At 47.7% G+C, this 16,486-nt stretch overlaps 10 protein-coding genes across 10 annotated transcripts; 6 read left to right on the top strand and 4 right to left on the bottom strand.

Annotated features, from left to right (window-relative positions):
- The first annotated feature begins 284 nt into the window (after positions 1 to 284).
- On the top strand, positions 285 to 2,889 carry V1512DRAFT_290959 (uncharacterized protein). The gene is made up of 2 exons (XM_066918236.1): positions 285 to 542; positions 597 to 2,889. The coding sequence occupies exon 2, from the start codon at positions 744 to 746 to the stop codon at positions 2,850 to 2,852; it is 2,109 nt and encodes a 702-aa protein (XP_066771900.1). The 5' UTR covers positions 285 to 542; positions 597 to 743; the 3' UTR covers positions 2,853 to 2,889.
- Positions 2,890 to 3,502: 613 nt separating this feature from the next.
- V1512DRAFT_262130 (uncharacterized protein) lies at positions 3,503 to 5,218 on the bottom strand. The gene has a single exon (XM_066916202.1). It carries the CDS (start codon positions 5,104 to 5,106, stop codon positions 3,655 to 3,657), a length of 1,452 nt encoding a protein of 483 aa, XP_066771901.1. The 5' UTR covers positions 5,107 to 5,218; the 3' UTR covers positions 3,503 to 3,654.
- A 444-nt stretch (positions 5,219 to 5,662) lies between these two features.
- On the top strand, positions 5,663 to 6,891 carry V1512DRAFT_262131 (uncharacterized protein). The gene has a single exon (XM_066916203.1). The coding sequence runs from the start codon at positions 5,729 to 5,731 to the stop codon at positions 6,800 to 6,802; it is 1,074 nt and encodes a 357-aa protein (XP_066771902.1). The 5' UTR covers positions 5,663 to 5,728; the 3' UTR covers positions 6,803 to 6,891.
- V1512DRAFT_262132 (60S ribosomal protein eL42) lies at positions 6,655 to 7,496 on the bottom strand. Its single transcript, XM_066916204.1, has 3 exons — positions 7,371 to 7,496; positions 7,240 to 7,322; positions 6,655 to 7,188 (listed from the first exon to the last, which is right to left on the bottom strand). The coding sequence occupies exons 1-3, from the start codon at positions 7,372 to 7,374 to the stop codon at positions 6,955 to 6,957; spliced, it is 321 nt and encodes a 106-aa protein (XP_066771903.1). The 5' UTR covers positions 7,375 to 7,496; the 3' UTR covers positions 6,655 to 6,954.
- A 37-nt stretch (positions 7,497 to 7,533) lies between these two features.
- Positions 7,534 to 8,215, top strand: V1512DRAFT_262133 (uncharacterized protein). The gene has a single exon (XM_066916205.1). The coding sequence runs from the start codon at positions 7,726 to 7,728 to the stop codon at positions 8,149 to 8,151; it is 426 nt and encodes a 141-aa protein (XP_066771904.1). The 5' UTR covers positions 7,534 to 7,725; the 3' UTR covers positions 8,152 to 8,215.
- Positions 8,216 to 8,237: 22 nt separating this feature from the next.
- On the bottom strand, positions 8,238 to 8,933 carry V1512DRAFT_206740 (uncharacterized protein; the record flags this gene model as incomplete). Its single annotated transcript, XM_066913389.1, has 2 exons — positions 8,238 to 8,617; positions 8,663 to 8,933. 2 exons carry the CDS (start codon positions 8,931 to 8,933, stop codon positions 8,238 to 8,240), a joined length of 651 nt encoding a protein of 216 aa, XP_066771905.1.
- A 531-nt stretch (positions 8,934 to 9,464) lies between these two features.
- On the top strand, positions 9,465 to 10,674 carry V1512DRAFT_262137 (uncharacterized protein). The gene is made up of 3 exons (XM_066916206.1): positions 9,465 to 9,503; positions 9,555 to 9,801; positions 9,847 to 10,674. The coding sequence occupies exons 2-3, from the start codon at positions 9,693 to 9,695 to the stop codon at positions 10,275 to 10,277; spliced, it is 540 nt and encodes a 179-aa protein (XP_066771906.1). The 5' UTR covers positions 9,465 to 9,503; positions 9,555 to 9,692; the 3' UTR covers positions 10,278 to 10,674.
- A 125-nt stretch (positions 10,675 to 10,799) lies between these two features.
- Positions 10,800 to 11,952, top strand: V1512DRAFT_262140 (mitochondrial carrier domain-containing protein). The gene is made up of 3 exons (XM_066916207.1): positions 10,800 to 10,924; positions 10,981 to 11,033; positions 11,079 to 11,952. The coding sequence occupies exons 1-3, from the start codon at positions 10,906 to 10,908 to the stop codon at positions 11,904 to 11,906; spliced, it is 900 nt and encodes a 299-aa protein (XP_066771907.1). The 5' UTR covers positions 10,800 to 10,905; the 3' UTR covers positions 11,907 to 11,952.
- A 43-nt stretch (positions 11,953 to 11,995) lies between these two features.
- Positions 11,996 to 12,669, top strand: V1512DRAFT_286366 (acyl-CoA N-acyltransferase). Its single transcript, XM_066918080.1, has 2 exons — positions 11,996 to 12,210; positions 12,260 to 12,669. Exons 1-2 carry the CDS (start codon positions 12,042 to 12,044, stop codon positions 12,631 to 12,633), a joined length of 543 nt encoding a protein of 180 aa, XP_066771908.1. The 5' UTR covers positions 11,996 to 12,041; the 3' UTR covers positions 12,634 to 12,669.
- On the bottom strand, positions 12,631 to 15,786 carry V1512DRAFT_262142 (uncharacterized protein). The gene has a single exon (XM_066916208.1). The coding sequence runs from the start codon at positions 15,758 to 15,760 to the stop codon at positions 12,659 to 12,661; it is 3,102 nt and encodes a 1,033-aa protein (XP_066771909.1). The 5' UTR covers positions 15,761 to 15,786; the 3' UTR covers positions 12,631 to 12,658.
- Between the last annotated feature and the right edge of the window lie 700 nt (positions 15,787 to 16,486).

Genomic DNA, 16,486 nt, shown 5'->3' on the forward strand with positions numbered 1-16,486 from the left:
GCCAATGGTCGACATAGTCATATATAAATAAGGTTTAAATGGTGGCACGGTGTTGCGCAGTGTTGCGCAGTGTCCCACCAGAGAAAAAAAAACCGAATATGCCGCACTTGAATGCACGTGTACAGAAATATCAACGCAAATCACAAAAATATCAACTTGCACTGTAAACTCGCGTGATTTGTATGTGACTTAGTATTTTTTAGCTTGGGTTAGGGCTACAATATAAATTTGGCGACCTCAGCCATTTTTCAGGGTTAGAAATGTTCGACCATCCTGATCTTCATCTTCTTCTTCTTCTTCACCAACGCTTTCACCCCTTTTTTTATTCTTTTCAGTTTTTACAAGTTCTGTTTTCTTGTCAGTTGGCGTCTGGTTAAATCTTACGCCTTCTCTTTAAAATCAAGTACAAAGTGGCAGTCACCTATCAACTTCAACGCCGTCTCTGTGAGGCATCAAAGAAACCTCCATAATTACTCTATACTGTGGTTTTGCTATTAAAATTCCGAGAAGATACTATCGCGTATTAAGGTCTTGTTATTTAGGTACATTACTATACTGTTGACTGTCTCTCTGTACATATCTAACGATGTACGCAGATCTTAAATACGTTCCCGCCACATTGAAAAGTCATACACATAAATCGTCAGCTCTCGAGCTCAAAAAGTCATCATTAATTGTGGCTTTCTATAACTTCAACATTCTTTTTTGCCCGATCAAATTCGGACAACAAGCTTTGATTTCAAATGGAGCCATCTCGGGCAAACTCGCCTGCCGTACAGTCCTCAAACGAGCTCTATGACCACCGCAACCAGCCGGAAACTTTACCAATTCGGATCTCGTTCTCGGACGGGACGTCACCTACAAACGGGATTCATGTCTCGACCGGTTCTGCTGGGTCCGCGACCGGCGGGAGGCCGCAATTTGGCGCTACTTTGGTGCCCGAGCTCGCGGTGTACGAGCATAATTCGGACGTCGAGTTTGATAACGAGCATGACCTCGACCGGCTAGAGCCGAGTGTCAACATTGTCCAGCGCGCGTCGGCCAGACCGACCAGATCAGGCGGGAGCGTGTCAATTACTATGGAGCCTGACCACCGCGACGACGTCAACAACCCGTTTGAGTACGGCACGTCGCCGACTTCGGGCCATCATCTTGCGAGAACGTTGTCCGGCAACAACAACCCGGCGGCGCCGGTAACGCCGGCGTCTGGTCCCAGTCGGGGCAGACGGTCGCGCAGACAGTCGTTGGAGCCAGGCCTGGTTCGCAGACCGACTTTTACAGATGTTCAGATCGAGAGCCCGGTAGATGGGAACGTGAAAGTCAAAGAAAAAGAAGCCGACAATGCGTCTGCTCGTGGGGTCGAGTCTGATTCAGACTCCGAGGCCAGATCGCGTGTGAATTCTGAAGACGAGACCGAGGAGGACGTGTGTTTCCCGATGCATCTCGAACACCAACGTATCAACGGCATTGACTTTGACGAGCTTGAAGAGTTTTCTGCCGCCCAACGCTTGGAGCAGTGGTACCCATCTCTCACGCGCCGGTCGGACAATGATCTAGGTCTGCACGGCCGTCGCATGACGTTCACACCCGGTACTTTGCCTAATCGCCAGGCGGCTATGCGGCCTTCGATGGAGATTGGGAAGACGGAAGTCGGCACGACCGTGGCGAGCTTGTCTGTTCCGTCGTCGCAGACCATGACTGATGACGAGAAAGTTGTCGGGACGACGGACGAGGTTGAGATTTTGAAGGCACAGACATTGCCGCCTGAGGTAGCTGCTCGGTTTGCTGAGGCGGACGACAGGTTTAGTTTGTTCTGCTCCGAGTCTGAGGAGACCATTCACGCGCCGGAAATTTGTTTGTTGACGGGTCCGGGCCAGACGTTTGCGAATTTGTTTGACAAGTCGAATGGGACATGGTGGTTGGACTGCATGGACCCTACTGATGCCGAGATGAAGATGTTGGCGAAAACTTTCGGGATCCATCCGTTGACGACTGAGGATATTCGTGTGCAAGAGACCCGGGAGAAGGTTGAGCTTTTCCGGTCGTACTATTTTGTCTGTTTCCGCACGTTCAACAACAACAAGTCGAGCGAGGAGTTTTTGGAGCCGCTGAACATGTACATGGTCGTGTTCCGGGACGGCATTCTATCGTTTCACTTTTCCGGGTTCCAGCACACCGCGAACGTGCGTCGCCGGATCCGTCAGTTGCGGGACTACGTGACCGTGTCTGCCGATTGGATTTGCTACGCGTTAATTGATGACATTGTCGATGGGTTTGCGCCAGTGATCCATGAGATTGAGCAGGAGGCGGACGGGATTGAGGACTCTGTGTTTGTTGCTCGGGAGAGCGATTTTGGGGACATGTTGAAACGGATTGGCGAGTCGCGCAAGACAGTCATGACGTTGATGCGGTTGCTGTCTGGTAAGGCCGATGTGATTAAGATGTTTGCCAAGCGGTGCAACGAGCAGTGGGACGTTGCGCCAAAGGGCGAGATCGGTCTTTACTTGGGCGATATCCAGGATCATATCGTGACTATGTATCAGAACTTGTCGGCGTACGAGAAGATTCTGTCGCGGTCGCATGCAAACTATTTAGCCCAGCTGCAGGTCGAGTCGTTCCATGCCAACAATCGGGTTACCGATATGCTGTCCAAAGTCACGTTGCTTGGTACGGTTTTGGTCCCATTAAATTTGATTACGGGCCTGTTTGGCATGAACGTGACCGTGCCCGGTGAGGCGACCGGTAGTTTGGGGTGGTTTTTTGGGATTGTTGGTGTGCTTGCTTTGTTTGTAATTGTGCTTGTGTTTGTGGCCCGTATGTGGCTTGGGAAGGAAAAAAAGCGTATAGACTAGGTTGTTTGTTTCTATAGAGGATGTTATAAAATTTATGTGTCTTCATCATGTTGTTCGTAGTGAATGGCTGGCCGCATGCAGAGCGGCTCGGGCTGTTTACATTTGTCCCAGTTCGAATTCTGACGTGAACATGTGCAGAGTTATATCGTTTTCTACTTCTGGCCGTGGTCTGTATGTTTACCGGTGAGATCTGGTTACTATCTGCTGGTCTGGTGTTTATATTTTTTTACATTGTTCTGTGTTACTACTGTGCTGCGTTTCTGTGTCCTGGGCCTGACCGAGCGAACGACGGAGCATGAGACCGAACCGGCGACGAGCTCGAAGACGTCGAGTAGTGTTTACGCGTGCAAATGATTGTAATTGTATTAAGGTATGTCTGTGTATAAACTGTAGAGATTATGAGCATGTGCTGATGGGGTGTAGTATGATTCCAGCGGACTGTTTTCGGAATCGGACAATGATGAGTTGGGGTCTTTGTCGGAATCAGTGAGTCCACGAGAAGATTTCGGGCAAGGAAAACAGTCACAAGTTTTAATTACGCAATATGCTCTTATGCAGCAGCAGCAGCAGCAGCGAGGCAGCGACCAGTACGTCGACGTGCTGAATGTGTGCGCGCTAATGTATCACATTGCGTAGAGGCTATGGCCAGTAGCAGTTATTCAAATATCAATTGATTATAATCTTAAAATAATGTACAAAGAAATACGCGCGCGCCGACGAGCTTACAAATGTATCAAAGCCAATTCCACAAAAACAGTCCTTACTCTTTTGTATTTTTATGTCGTTCACGATAAAATAGAAATCACGCTGCCTCTGTCGCGCGAGCAAACTCCATGCTCAGTTTTGCACTGTTGACCTCAACGTCCACTAATCCTTGTTCCTCGGCGGTCGCGTTGTTTGTCTTGATCGGACTCAAGTTCTCGGCCTCGTCGCTCGGCTTGACACTCACTTTCCGACCGTACGAACTGGTCTCTGTCCTTGATAGCCGGGCGTTTACGACGCCTGGTGATGCAGGAGTGAGCAAGTGTTGCAGCGAGCCGGTGCTTGCGTTGGCGTTGCCGGACCGGAGCGCAGATAATGACGCGATAGACGCGGTCGAGCCCACACTCAGCAACGCAGGCCGGCTCTTGGCGGTCTGAGACGCTGGATTTGCGACGACCTCGGCCGGTGGTCTTCTGTGGGCAAGCGACGCCCGCTCAACCCGGCGTTTGAGCACGTCGAAATAGTAATGCATCCGACCGTTGCTGACGTACCATAGTTCCTCAGAGTCCTCGTCGACGCTCCACCTGCCGTCTTCGAAATCGTCTGCCAACATGGCAAGAAAATGACCCCATGACCGGGCAACAACGTACTTCCGGTCAAACTCACGTCCAAACAAAATGATCTGGCCCCAGTTTCCAGCCGGGCCTGGCGCGAGATCGACAGCGAGATTGTTGCCGTTGTAATCCTTTGCGAGTGGAAGCCAGCCGACATGAGCATACACCGGCTGAACCGCTTGGTCGGGACTGCTACTCTGGTGAGCTGTGAAATCGTTCCTCCGGTACCGCGGGTCTCTCTGACCAGTCGTACTGCTTGAGGCCTGGGTATCATTACCTACAGCGGCGGCGGCAGCAGCATGTGCGCGTCTTTCCTGGTCTTGCTCGATAGTGGCGGCAACGGTTCGCCACAAATCCCACTCAGCAATGACCTCGTCCGAGTCGAGGATGGTGGATCCGAAAATGAGCCCGCACGGTTTCCCACCGCGTTCCTGGCCGTCGTGGGTCATGAACGAGTCACGCACGTCAGGCGGGAGCACGAGACCAGTCGCGCGCTCGAGCAGATCGATGTCTTGCGGAGTGGCAGCTTCGCTTATTTGGTCGTACAATTCCGGGTAATTCTTCTCTGCCCAGCGCGTTATACGTGCCCATGAGAGAGCGACCGGAGGGGCAGGCGGCATACCGTCATGAAAATCCTGAAGCTGGATGGTCGAATGAGGGTTTGTCTGAATTTGAGACTGCGTACCACCACTCGACGAAACTGGAGAAATGCTTGAGGTGGACATCGTACGCATTCCAGGAGAGTATACTGGTGTAGGTAGTGTAAGCTGAGCAGTTGAAGTTGCGGCTTCAAATGAAGGATAATAAGGGTTTGCAGCTGAAGGCGACAAAGCGTAGGTTGAAGAAGCTGTTGACATTGGAGGACGAGATTGTTGTTGTTGTTGTTCAGATGACGATTGACGATTAGAGGAGAAGATTGAGGATATTGAAGCGAACATGAATATCTCAAAGGAATAGAAGAATGATTCAGTAAAACAGAGATCTATTTAAACAGAAATTGATGATGATTATAGTTGTATTTGTGTGTGTGTATGTGTGTATTGTGTAGATAATAAAGAGAGCAAGAGCGACGAAAGAGAAGAAATTGAAAGGAGTTCATGGCTTTGCCCTAACCCTTGCCTTTTATAGTGGATAATTTTGACGCGAAACAGACGCGTAGATTGACGCGTAACTTAACGTGTGTATTTGTGTGATATTTAGTGAGAAATGGGGAATATGGCGATTAAATCGACATTACACGATAGCAATAGTTAAGTCGCAATTGCTTGTATTTAACTATGGCAAGTGATTATGTAATATATATATATTACATAAGCGATTACGTAATAAGTAGTAAAATAAATTATATAAGCAATATAATAGATATAATAGTATTTATTAATGTACAAAATATACAAAATATACAAAATATACAAACAAAACAATTCTCAATTTGTACGTATCGAACGTTCATCTACAAATTGCCTCTCCCAATTCTTCATCCCAACCAAGTCCCACTTTAACTCATCTTTTAATCTAAATTGCTTCACTTTACACATAATTGATCGTGATAAAAACATTATGGGTCTTCCAATATGGAGAGCTACAAGTCCTTCAAAAGACATTCGAAAGAAAACAGAAATGTCCTGCGTGAATACTCATAGAAGGACTGCTCAACCACTCGGCTCATTACAACGATACATTGATGACTCAACAGACCCTCCTCCCTCAAATCGCAACAGACCAAATACAGATGAAGACGACTCAAACTTGTCTTCACCACAATCGTCAGAACAAACTCCGTCGTCCGCAAGTTTACTCGACATTTTACAGTCCCAAAGCTTGTACGTCATGGGCCGCAACAGTACGAATGTCGCCTCAAGCGGTAACAGAGGTTATGCTTGGTGGAGATCACATAGGGCTGACTTGGAAGCCCAACTAGACTCAATCAGAGGCTCGGCAACTGATGTTTCGACCGGGAGAAATAGTGCGGCAGAAGACCAGACTGAAGCCAGGCAGAGTGAGAGAAGGTACGACGACAGATATCTAGACAGAATGTTGTCTGCGGACTCGTATGACTCGGCAGACACAATTCAAGACCCGGAACTTGACCTGCTCTGGCTGCAAGATGACCGACCACCCCAGGCCGAGTCCGCATATAGACGCATGGCTGCGTCGAATTACGAACGCAGACTTAACGCACACCAGCAAACCATGCCGTCGTTGTCTGAACTTCGACGCCGACGGACGTTTAGACGCCGGCGACAGCATCCGTCGGTTTGGCGAGACCAGAACGGGAATGCACAAACCCAGGCCGACGATGCAGATGAACTGTTGTCGCTGCATCGTACAGCCAGACGAGGAGATCATGTAGTTGACCATTTACCGATACAGACTACGCAGCTGGAAGAAGATTTCTTGCCGTTCCCGCGGATAGGTAGACGGTTTGCTCAAGACAGTCCGTCCCATTCGCTGCCTCCTCATGCCGGTGCTTTTGATGGACTCGGGGACAGAATACGAAGTCCTAGTCCTGGGTTTGAGAGTATTGATTCGAGATTAATGCCAGACGGACAAGTATCTTCTAATGCATCGATTGCATGTGAGCCTGGAGACGAGTACTCTAATGCAGACTCGACTGACGTTCTTATAATGTAGTATTGATCTAGAGGCGAGATGTAAGATGATGTGTGATATAATATGGAACATATTGGGATTTAATGTACAATACAACAACTGTGATCAAATATGACAGCATAAATCAAATGCGTATGTTCCGATTTATTATATATACACGTAACAATACACAATTAAAACTGCAGAGCCTGTCCCTTCTGTTTCTTATCACCACCAAGCTCAAAGTGCTTGCATCGCTTGAGTGCGAGCTGAGCCTTGGTCTTGCACACAGTGCACTCTAAACGGAGAACGACCTTCTTTGTAGTCTTTGCTTTCTTGTGGAAAACCTGCTTGGTCTGTCCACCATAACCTCTCTGCTTACGATCGTATCTGCGCTTCCCCTGAGCATATAATGAAGCCTTTCCAGTCTATTTTGTTAGTATTGAATTGATATTACACACTATCGACCTTGTTTGTACCTTGTACTGAGTGACCTTATGCTGGGTGTGCTTGTGGCACTCCTTTGACTTGCAGTATGTTCTTCGGGTCTTTGGAATGTTAACTGTTTATTAGTATTTCACTTCTTCACAGGAATATCATTAAAACATACCCATTGTTGTGTTGGTGATGCTGAATGTCAAATGGCGATGAACTTCAAGATCAAAATGTTACTTGAGCCCGACAAACACAGAACCCTTAATTGGGTAGTGACTGCTTATTTCTACTTGCGTAAATTCAAAGCCCTACTTTGAAGCATGTAGGGCTATTTGCAACACAATACCCTTACTTACTTGCTACAATTAAGTTTACACCCCGCATCGTCTTGTCTCACTTTGAAGTCTGGTGTCGTACAAAAACTTTCTATATTTTCGGTCTTTTACAATTAAATAATTTCCGTGAAAATATCTTTTTCGCGAGAGAATATGTCTGGTGTTTAGTTGTGAATTAAATTATTTGCATTGAAAATGGCAAGAGTATCGAGAAAAACAACCGCCATGGCAGCTTTAGCAATGCTGATCATGCCTCTGCTTTCAGTCGTTGCAGTGTTTACCTGGCTGAGTGCGTCGGTCGTGTTGATGCTTTACGTCGCGATCCGGTACGTGTCCTGGTTCGTGCGTGTGACCAGAATGCGGTCTCGTCCGTGGGAGATGCTTGCGACTGCGCTCGGCGGGTTCGAGGTGTTTGTCGCGCGCTTAGTCGGCGCGTGGCACGACAATGTGTATGTTGACACCACGGCCGATGGTCGGGGCGGCATGGGGGAGGTTAAGCTGATGCGGACGGTTGATGACGTGCCGCCGCCGTCATATTTGGAGAGTGAGTGGATTGAGAACGGGAGGACGAGACGGACAAGAAAACGGAGACTTGAGCAAGGACTTGCGACAACTCCTTAGTTTGGACAAGGATTTTGGTTGTAATATAGGCATCGGTGTTAATTGGATAATATCGTACATTGTATCTACACTCTCACTGTAAGCGTCTACTTGCAAGAAGCCAACATTGTAGAAACGACTCCTAACAGCTGCTGGTTCTCGCATGCTGCAGCAACCCGTTCCTTGTCGTTCAACTGCTTGTTAACCTGCGACTCGCTCTGATGAGTGCCCTTCTTGACATTAATCTCGATCCTAAACCGTGGTGGCAGGCACCGTTCCAACCTGACCCTGATTCCGAGCCCGATTAAAGTCGCAAGACTGCAGTGTGTAATTGTTGGTGTGATTTCAATCACGACCTTTGTCATTTGGCTGTGTCGGTTCTTGGACATGCGTTTTGGAGGAATGATGTGAATGTCCTGCTTGTTCACCACCGCAAGCTGGCCGAGTGTGACTGGGTGTTCAGGGTCGGAAATCGTGGCAATCAAGTCTAGTAATTAGCTTTTGCCTTCTATTTACGTACTACATTCCTCACCATAAATTTCCTGCTCGTCAATCCTTTCAGTGTCATCATCACTAGTCTCAGACTCCCCGCTCGACAACTCAGGCACATCCTCCCGCTCGGTATCGTCGTCATTGACAGCAGCAAGTAGTAAACTAGAATATGCATCGTCAATGTGCGAAACCACATCAAGCGCAGATCGCGGCACGGCAAGCTTAGACTCGGTGATACCTTCACCGGCTGACCTAGTTGGCAAATCTGCCAGCGACAGAATCGTCGGGTTTGCGTTGATGATTTCTGACATTTGGTCGTTTCGTTTGTGTGTATTTGATTCTCAGCGATGATAAATTGTTTCTCTCGTTGGGACTTTAACATGACCTAACCCTGGACGAGCAAAGGTAAATAAAACGCGCGACAAGAACGCGACTGGAATTGATCGGAATGATTTTGATTGAGCAGAATTGAGTACCTGTGTAAGGTCAGAGTGAGGAAGATGTGTAATATGAGTATCATGGAAGGTGTTGGTGTAGGTCGCTACATAGTAAACATCACGCATTTTGTTATTTACATAGACGAATACTGCATTATACAAAAAAGTATGACAGGCAATATATATATAACGAGTACCATTGATAGATTGGTGTAATGCAGATCTTCAATACGTACATACAAATATACAAATATACAAATATACAAATATACAAATAAAGGTCTCAATCTGACATCAGTTGTAAAGGTTTCCTCGAGGAAGTCAACGAGATTAAGGTTTAAAGGTCTCAAACTCTAATATTTAGGAATTAGTACGTCATTTCTATTGATCACTTTAGAGTGACAAAAGTACACCATATCAAACAGTTAAACAAAGGAAGAACGTGCAAGTAGAAATTGTAGAAATAGTAAAAGTATTATACACTAAGTAATCTAGCTAATAAATCAAATACAAAAAGCGTACGCAGGAGTGAGTCTGAGCTAACGGAAATTGCGGAACTTTACAATTGATGGAATCAAATTCGCGCATTCGTCTTTTCGACTCGTTACCAGTTCAAGCCAAATTAACTACATCATGGCGTCTGCACTTGCGGGTGTTCAGTCAACGTTGGAAGGGTTGCCAGGGTACGGCTATGTGATGGATCAATGGAACGAGTATGCGGGTGAGAAGTTCCAGACCAAAGGTTTGTGTGTGTTACAACGTCAGTAATTGATCGCTGACAAAGTAGATCCGTATTTTGAAGAATTACCAGATGGTACCAAGAGACGGCGTCGTGCGCCTGAAGGCACGACTCCGTCTGACGCTGCGGTGTATAAGAAGATTGTTGACTCGGCTTGGAAACACGACCGGTGCATGTACGGCTGTTACTGGGCAGATTGGGGACTTGGCCAGGCACCACTGATTTCAATCATCCCGGTGTTTGGACCGTATATTATGTACACGATGCATTTACGGTTGAACACAATGGCTGAGGAACTGCACATCCCGGCCAAATTACACGTCAAGATGACTGCGAACGTGACCTTCGATTTTTTGCTGACTCTTGTCCCGATTCTTGGAGCGCTGTTTAGTTATATCAATGCATGTTCCACCAGGAATGCTGCAATGGTGCATACGTATCTTATGAAACGCGCAAAGGAGAACCAGGCGGTAAGTTAGTCAAGTTGTTTTGACATGTTACTAACTACAGATAGCGACTAGGAGAGTACCGACCAGTCCATACGCAATACTCTCAAACCGCTCCTGGCCAGGACCGGTTTCAAAGCGTACATGTCCCGCCAGTACAGCCTGCACCGATAGCATATCCTCAGCGATCAGGTCTACCTCCAAACGCAATACAGTCCCAGCGTCCGACTACACGAATGCATCAGCAACAGTCGCAGCAACAACAAGTGCAGCAACAAAAGGTAAAGTACCAACCCCTGACGTACGACGGACCGAAAGTGAAGAACAAAGGTCGGTCGGGTCCGATGGAGTCCGGAACCAGGTAGTACGCAATTTACAGTGTCATGCCCATATTATGTACAATAATGAAATACGACTGAATGATCTGATATCCGAACAAAAGGCCGTGATCGGACGGAACTGTCAACAGCGACTCATCCGACACACGATCATCGTAGATAATAATTAAAAAAAAGACACAAAACCCTTATTGTATTAACACCTCACCCCGCAGAGGAAAAAATGTGAAGACTCAACTCAGGCAAAGAATTGAATTGATTAGTTTTTAAACCCCTTCAAAGGTCAGAATCTGTTTATTTATTGTTTAGAATAATTTGGAAAAATGTCAGACGAAAAGAAAGGTACATTCGATACTAATTACTGTATATCTTGAGGGAATAAACTGACCCTAATTAAGCATTGCCTTTCATCTACCAATTCGCTGCTGGTGCCATTGCAGGTGTTTCTGAGGTATTCATATGAACATGGCTTACCAAGACCATTGTTAACGAGTAGATCCTGGTCATGTACCCTCTCGACGTGGTCAAGACCAGAGTCCAGCTTCAGGTCGGTGCGGGTAAGGCAGGTGAGGAGGCATACACCGGCATGTTTGATTGTTTCCGCAAGATCATCAAGCACGAAGGATTTAGTCGGTTATACCGAGGTATCACGGCCCCGATCTTGATGGAGGCGCCCAAGCGTGCGACAAAATTCGCGGCCAATGACGAGTGGGGGAAAGTGTACCGGACCGCGTTCGGTGTGACCCAGATGAGCCAGCCGCTGTCGATTCTGACCGGTGCGACTGCTGGCGCGACAGAGGCTTTTGTTGTCGTGCCATTTGAGCTTGTCAAAATTAGATTACAAGACAAGAACTCGGGATCGCTGTACAAAGGTCCACTAGACTGTGCCATTTCGATTGTCAAGAAGGAAGGTATTCTGTCGATGTATAACGGACTCGAAGCCACGCTCTGGCGTCACATTCTTTGGAACGCGGGATATTTTGGTGTCATCTTCAAGGTCAGGGCTATGATGCCCAAGGCCGACACCCCGACCGAACAGACCATGAACGATTTGATTGCCGGTTCGATTGGCGGCACTGCGGGCACCATTCTTAACACGCCGTCGGACGTGGTCAAGAGCAGAGTCCAGAACACGGTCCGGGTCGAGGGCGTGACGCCGAAATACAACTGGGCCTGGCCGAGCATGTACACGGTTGCGAAAGAAGAAGGGTTTGGGGCATTGTACAAAGGATTCGTGCCGAAAGTCCTTAGACTCGGACCTGGTGGCGGAATTTTGCTTGTCGTGTTTACGGCAGTGATGGATTTTTTCAGAAGCATGGAGTAGATGTAGCTTACACTGATATCATAATGCATACAACTTGCCAAATGTAGTACTCGTCCATTAAGCCGCACGCTCTCGATGCAAAGCCTAGGATACGACTCAGAAGTAAAGAACAGTCGAGTAATCCAACGTATAACTATGACGTCTCTAAAACCGTTCCATGCACCTGATTTATTTAAAGCAAACGCAGTTAATCTCGACGTGTTGACTGAGAATTATCACATTTCGTTCTACCTGTCATACCTTGTCCACTGGCCGACCTTATTCTTCAGCACAGTCAATCCATCAGGCGACATCACCGGCTACCGTAAGTCGTCTTCATAATCATAATCTACGCTACTAACAAGGAAAAACAGTCATGGGCAAAACAGAAGGCACAGGACCCGAATGGCACGGACACGTCACGTGTGTGTCTGTGGCGGCGAATTACAGACGGATCGGGCTGGCAGGCTGTTTGGCCGAGAACTTGGAGCGCAGAAGCGAAGACCCTTACGACGCATACTTCATTGACTTGTTTGTGCGGTCGACAAACACGCTCGCAATCAACATGTACAAACACTGGGGGTACTCGGTTTACAGACGCGTGGTGGATTACTATACAGGGGACCCGGGCATGAAAAGCGAGGACGCATTTGATATGCGGAAACCACTGAAACGTGATGTCGACAGAAAAAGCGTGCGTGAAAACGGCGAGAACGTGAGAGTTAGACCGGAAGAAGTGTACTTATAAAATCTTAATATTACTATTATTAATACTACATGACCAAATACTTATCTACAATCATCCGTGCCAGTTTCGCATTCCCACTCATCATATACATCAGCTGCAAATTATACGCAATCTCCCTTCTCAACCCATACATATTTTCCAACTCTGCCGATCTTGCGTCGTCAGGGACGACAACCGCCAGCCCGCGCTCGTAGTACTGGACCGCCAGAGACGGTAGCCCGAGCATATGAAACGCCCGACCCATGTTATAATTCGTTTCCTGCTCCTCGACCCAGCATGTTGGAAGGTCCTTGTACAGCTTGGACCGGGCACGGCAGTAGTCAACTAAGTAACTCAAGCCTTGTACGACTTGCAAATGCCGATTATTCGTCTGTCGCTGCATCGCGCGGTGGAGATGCGCCAGCGCAATCGAAAACAAAATCATCGGATCCGTCGGCGCAATCTCGAACGCCCGCATGTAATAACTCAGACTCGGCACATGGCTTCGTGACGCGGCAAGAATTTGGCCATACAACGTCAGCAAAATCGGGTTCCCTGTCATCTCGTTCGAGCTAGACTCGCCGTTGTCGCCATGCTTGACCTTGATTGACCCGACAATGGCCTTGCCCTCCAAGATCGAGTCCATGCCCTTGACGTGCCGCAAAAGATACTTCTGCGTGCTCGGCAGGTTAAAAATCTTAATCGCCGCTGGACCTGACGGTACACTGCACAACAGCAACCGGTACATGTCCGGCGCAAACTGGGTGTCCTGCTGCGTAATCACGACCCGGACAGTCTCCATTGCGGTCTTGTAATCCTGCACATGCAGCGCGCACGACAGCTGCACAAGCGTCATGATCCGCACCCGCTCTTTATCCTGATGAAACACATTCGCGTCCCGAGCCCGCCGCAAAACCGAGTAAGCATCCTCGACTTCCTCGTGCCACGTCAACGTCAGCGCGTACTGCATGAATATAGTAAACCACCCGTCGAACCCGAGCCCTCTGAACTCGGTCGCGTTCTCTTCCGGGTCCTGCTCCGTCAACTCCGGCTGCTGCAGTGACTCCTGCAACCGGGTCGCCATGCCCTTCAGCTTGTCATTCATGGTTTGCTTCCCGGCCCGCCGCTTCGCAGTCACGAAAAAGCCACGAAACACACGCTGCTTGTCGACTGGGAAAAATACCTTGGTGTTAGTGAACATGTCCACAAGCTCGGACGCGGTCTGCAGCCATTCAGACACAGCAACAGGGTTACCGGTGTTCAACCCGTCCTCGTACTGCCTCAGCCGCCTGAGTTTGGTCTGCACTAGCTCGCAGGCTCGCTCCTCGGCCTGCATCCGCTCAGTCAGTGTGATTTTCGGCCGACCACCCGTGCCCCGAGTCCTACTACCCGTCGCGGTCCCACGACCACTTTGCCGGCCGTCCGTGTTTGGGATGAACGACGGCACGCTGTTCTCTGGCTCATCGGCCGGCTCGCTTGCTGCCCTCGAGTCCGCGACCGCAGGACTTGTTAGGCCTGGCACTGCGTTCTTTTGTCGCTCCTGGTCACGCCGCAGCCGCATGACCTCATTGACCAGCTCGAGCGCTTCCTGCCGCCGGCCGGTGGCCTCGTACACTTCTGCCAGCGCGATTCTGGCGTCAAGATTGGTCGCGTCACTGGCAACAACAGTCTGGTACGCAGACTCGGCCTGGTCAAAGTCGTCAAGACCGTGCAGACACCGGCCCATGGCCATCACGAGCCGTGGAGTAGAGTACTCTTCAGTCTCGGCCAGAGGTGCGTACAGTGCCAGTGCGGGCTCGTACTGCTCTGCATCTGCGAGGGCTTCGGCCACGTCCATGAATAGATCGGCGTACTGCGACGGATTGTCACAATTCTCGCCGGCCTGTTCGGCTACATTGAGTACAAACGTTGTGTGCTTCAACGCGGTGTCAACATGTCCAAGTTTTAGCCTAAACACAGCCATCTTGGCTCGAAGGTCAAGCGGAAGCGTGTACTCCGCCATTGCTTCCGCGTCTCCTCTCTTACTGGCGGAAAAATGTTTATTCAAAACCGCTCGGTCGGGAAAGTACTCGTCGTCATTGTCTTCAGCGACGTCATTCCAAAACTTCTCGTTGTCGCGCTGCAATAACCATCGGGCGGTAGACTTGATGAGCTCAATCGCACGGAGCCAGTCTTTTTGAACTCCGTAAAGCTCAGCCAGGATATTTAGTTCTGACCACCCAAACGGCGGCGATTTCTCGTCGTCGGGACCGGCCAGGTCTGGGCTTTTAGCAATCTGAAGGATCTCTTCGTAGAGTTTTGACGCGTATGTGACATTGTTCAGCATAACGTAGGCTGACGCAAGTTCTCGAATGACAGTAAGATCATGCGGAAGTAGCTCGTGAAGTTTCCTGAATGCTTCCAGTGCTTTTGAATTGTTTCCCATTTGTTTGAAAACCATTCCGCGTTCGTAGATTGATTCAACATCACGACTGTTTGCAAGGATTGCTCGATTGTAACAGTATAAAGCCTGGTCGATCTGTCCAATCTGAACCGAAAGCTTGCCACAGATTGACCACAGCTCGCTATCCTTTAACCGCAAATGACCAGCCGAAATCCAAGCCAGCAAACATTTCGGTATATCACCGCGCTGTTTATGAATTTCTCCTAGTGTTTTCCACGCCGCGTAGACGTGATTGTCAATCCTGATGACTTCGGCCAGGAACCGTTCTGCTTCGTCAAGATCGTCGGTGGCGTATGCCTGATTTGCCTGGCCAAGCAAGATTTTGACTTCTTCTGATGGCTCTGCTTCTCTAGTTCGTGGAGGCACGTTCCCATTTCGTTTCTTCTTGCGTTTGCTTCTGATTTCAATTTGCTGTCTTGCTGGTCGTAAGGAGGGGTCTAGCAACGCGGACTCGTCTGCAAAGTCTAGCAAATCTACGTCTGAAAAAATCTCATCTTCATCGTCTTCATTTATCGTACGCAGTTTTGCAGCTGCCTTACCAAACCGCTTCAAGATGGCATCAGTCGAATCATTGTCGTCGTCCAGTTCGTCAATGTTGTCAAGTTCATGGTCTACACTGTCTTCTGATTCCGATTCACTGTAATCTGCTGCAATCAGCTTGCGCATACGCTCGATCTCGGTGTCATCTGCTGTAAAGATCGACATTTTGCTAGTGCGATGTGTCGATTTCAATGGTGAGAAGAGTGAACGTAGCTTTGAGCCCTAACCTCTGGGAGGTTACGCATGTGCACGCGTGTGCGTACCGAGTGCGTATGTTCATAGCATGATGCATGATTAGTGTTATGAGTTGTTAATATATTGATATTGCATATTTTATAGTATTATGAATATGATGTTATGATAATTGAGCAGAATGAACAATGATTGACTATTTTTACATTGACTAGACTTAATTCGATGTTGAATGATTTGAAATTGTACACTCTTATTTACAAGCATTATTCTCTATTATTTTCAACTAGAATAACACCGAATCGTACGCAACAGACGTAAATATGTAGAATGATTTACAGGGTCCAATCTGTCATAGATAACCGAGTGTACTTTTGAGCCGCTCTGTCAAAGTCATCATTAAGCGAAGGTCCTTACAGATTCAATATAGACGAGACAATTTTCGAATATTAATCGATTTATGATGATATTTGATGAATTTGAAAACATATTATTATTATATAAATATTCGATTGTATGTTATTAGATAGAATTGGCTTTTTTTTGCCCAAAAATGACTAAGAATTTATTATTTTAATAATCAAAATTACAATACATTATTTGTATCAGAAAAAACGTAAAAATCTCTATTTTACTGTCTAGTAATTCTGATATTTTTATAAAATTTATTACAAAATACAAACGAATAAAACAAACAAT

This window comes from Lipomyces arxii, assembly GCF_038497795.1.
Source record: "Lipomyces arxii strain Phaff 12-163 unplaced genomic scaffold V1512scaffold_6, whole genome shotgun sequence".
In the NCBI taxonomy this organism is placed as follows: Eukaryota; Fungi; Ascomycota; class Lipomycetes; order Lipomycetales; family Lipomycetaceae; genus Lipomyces; species Lipomyces arxii.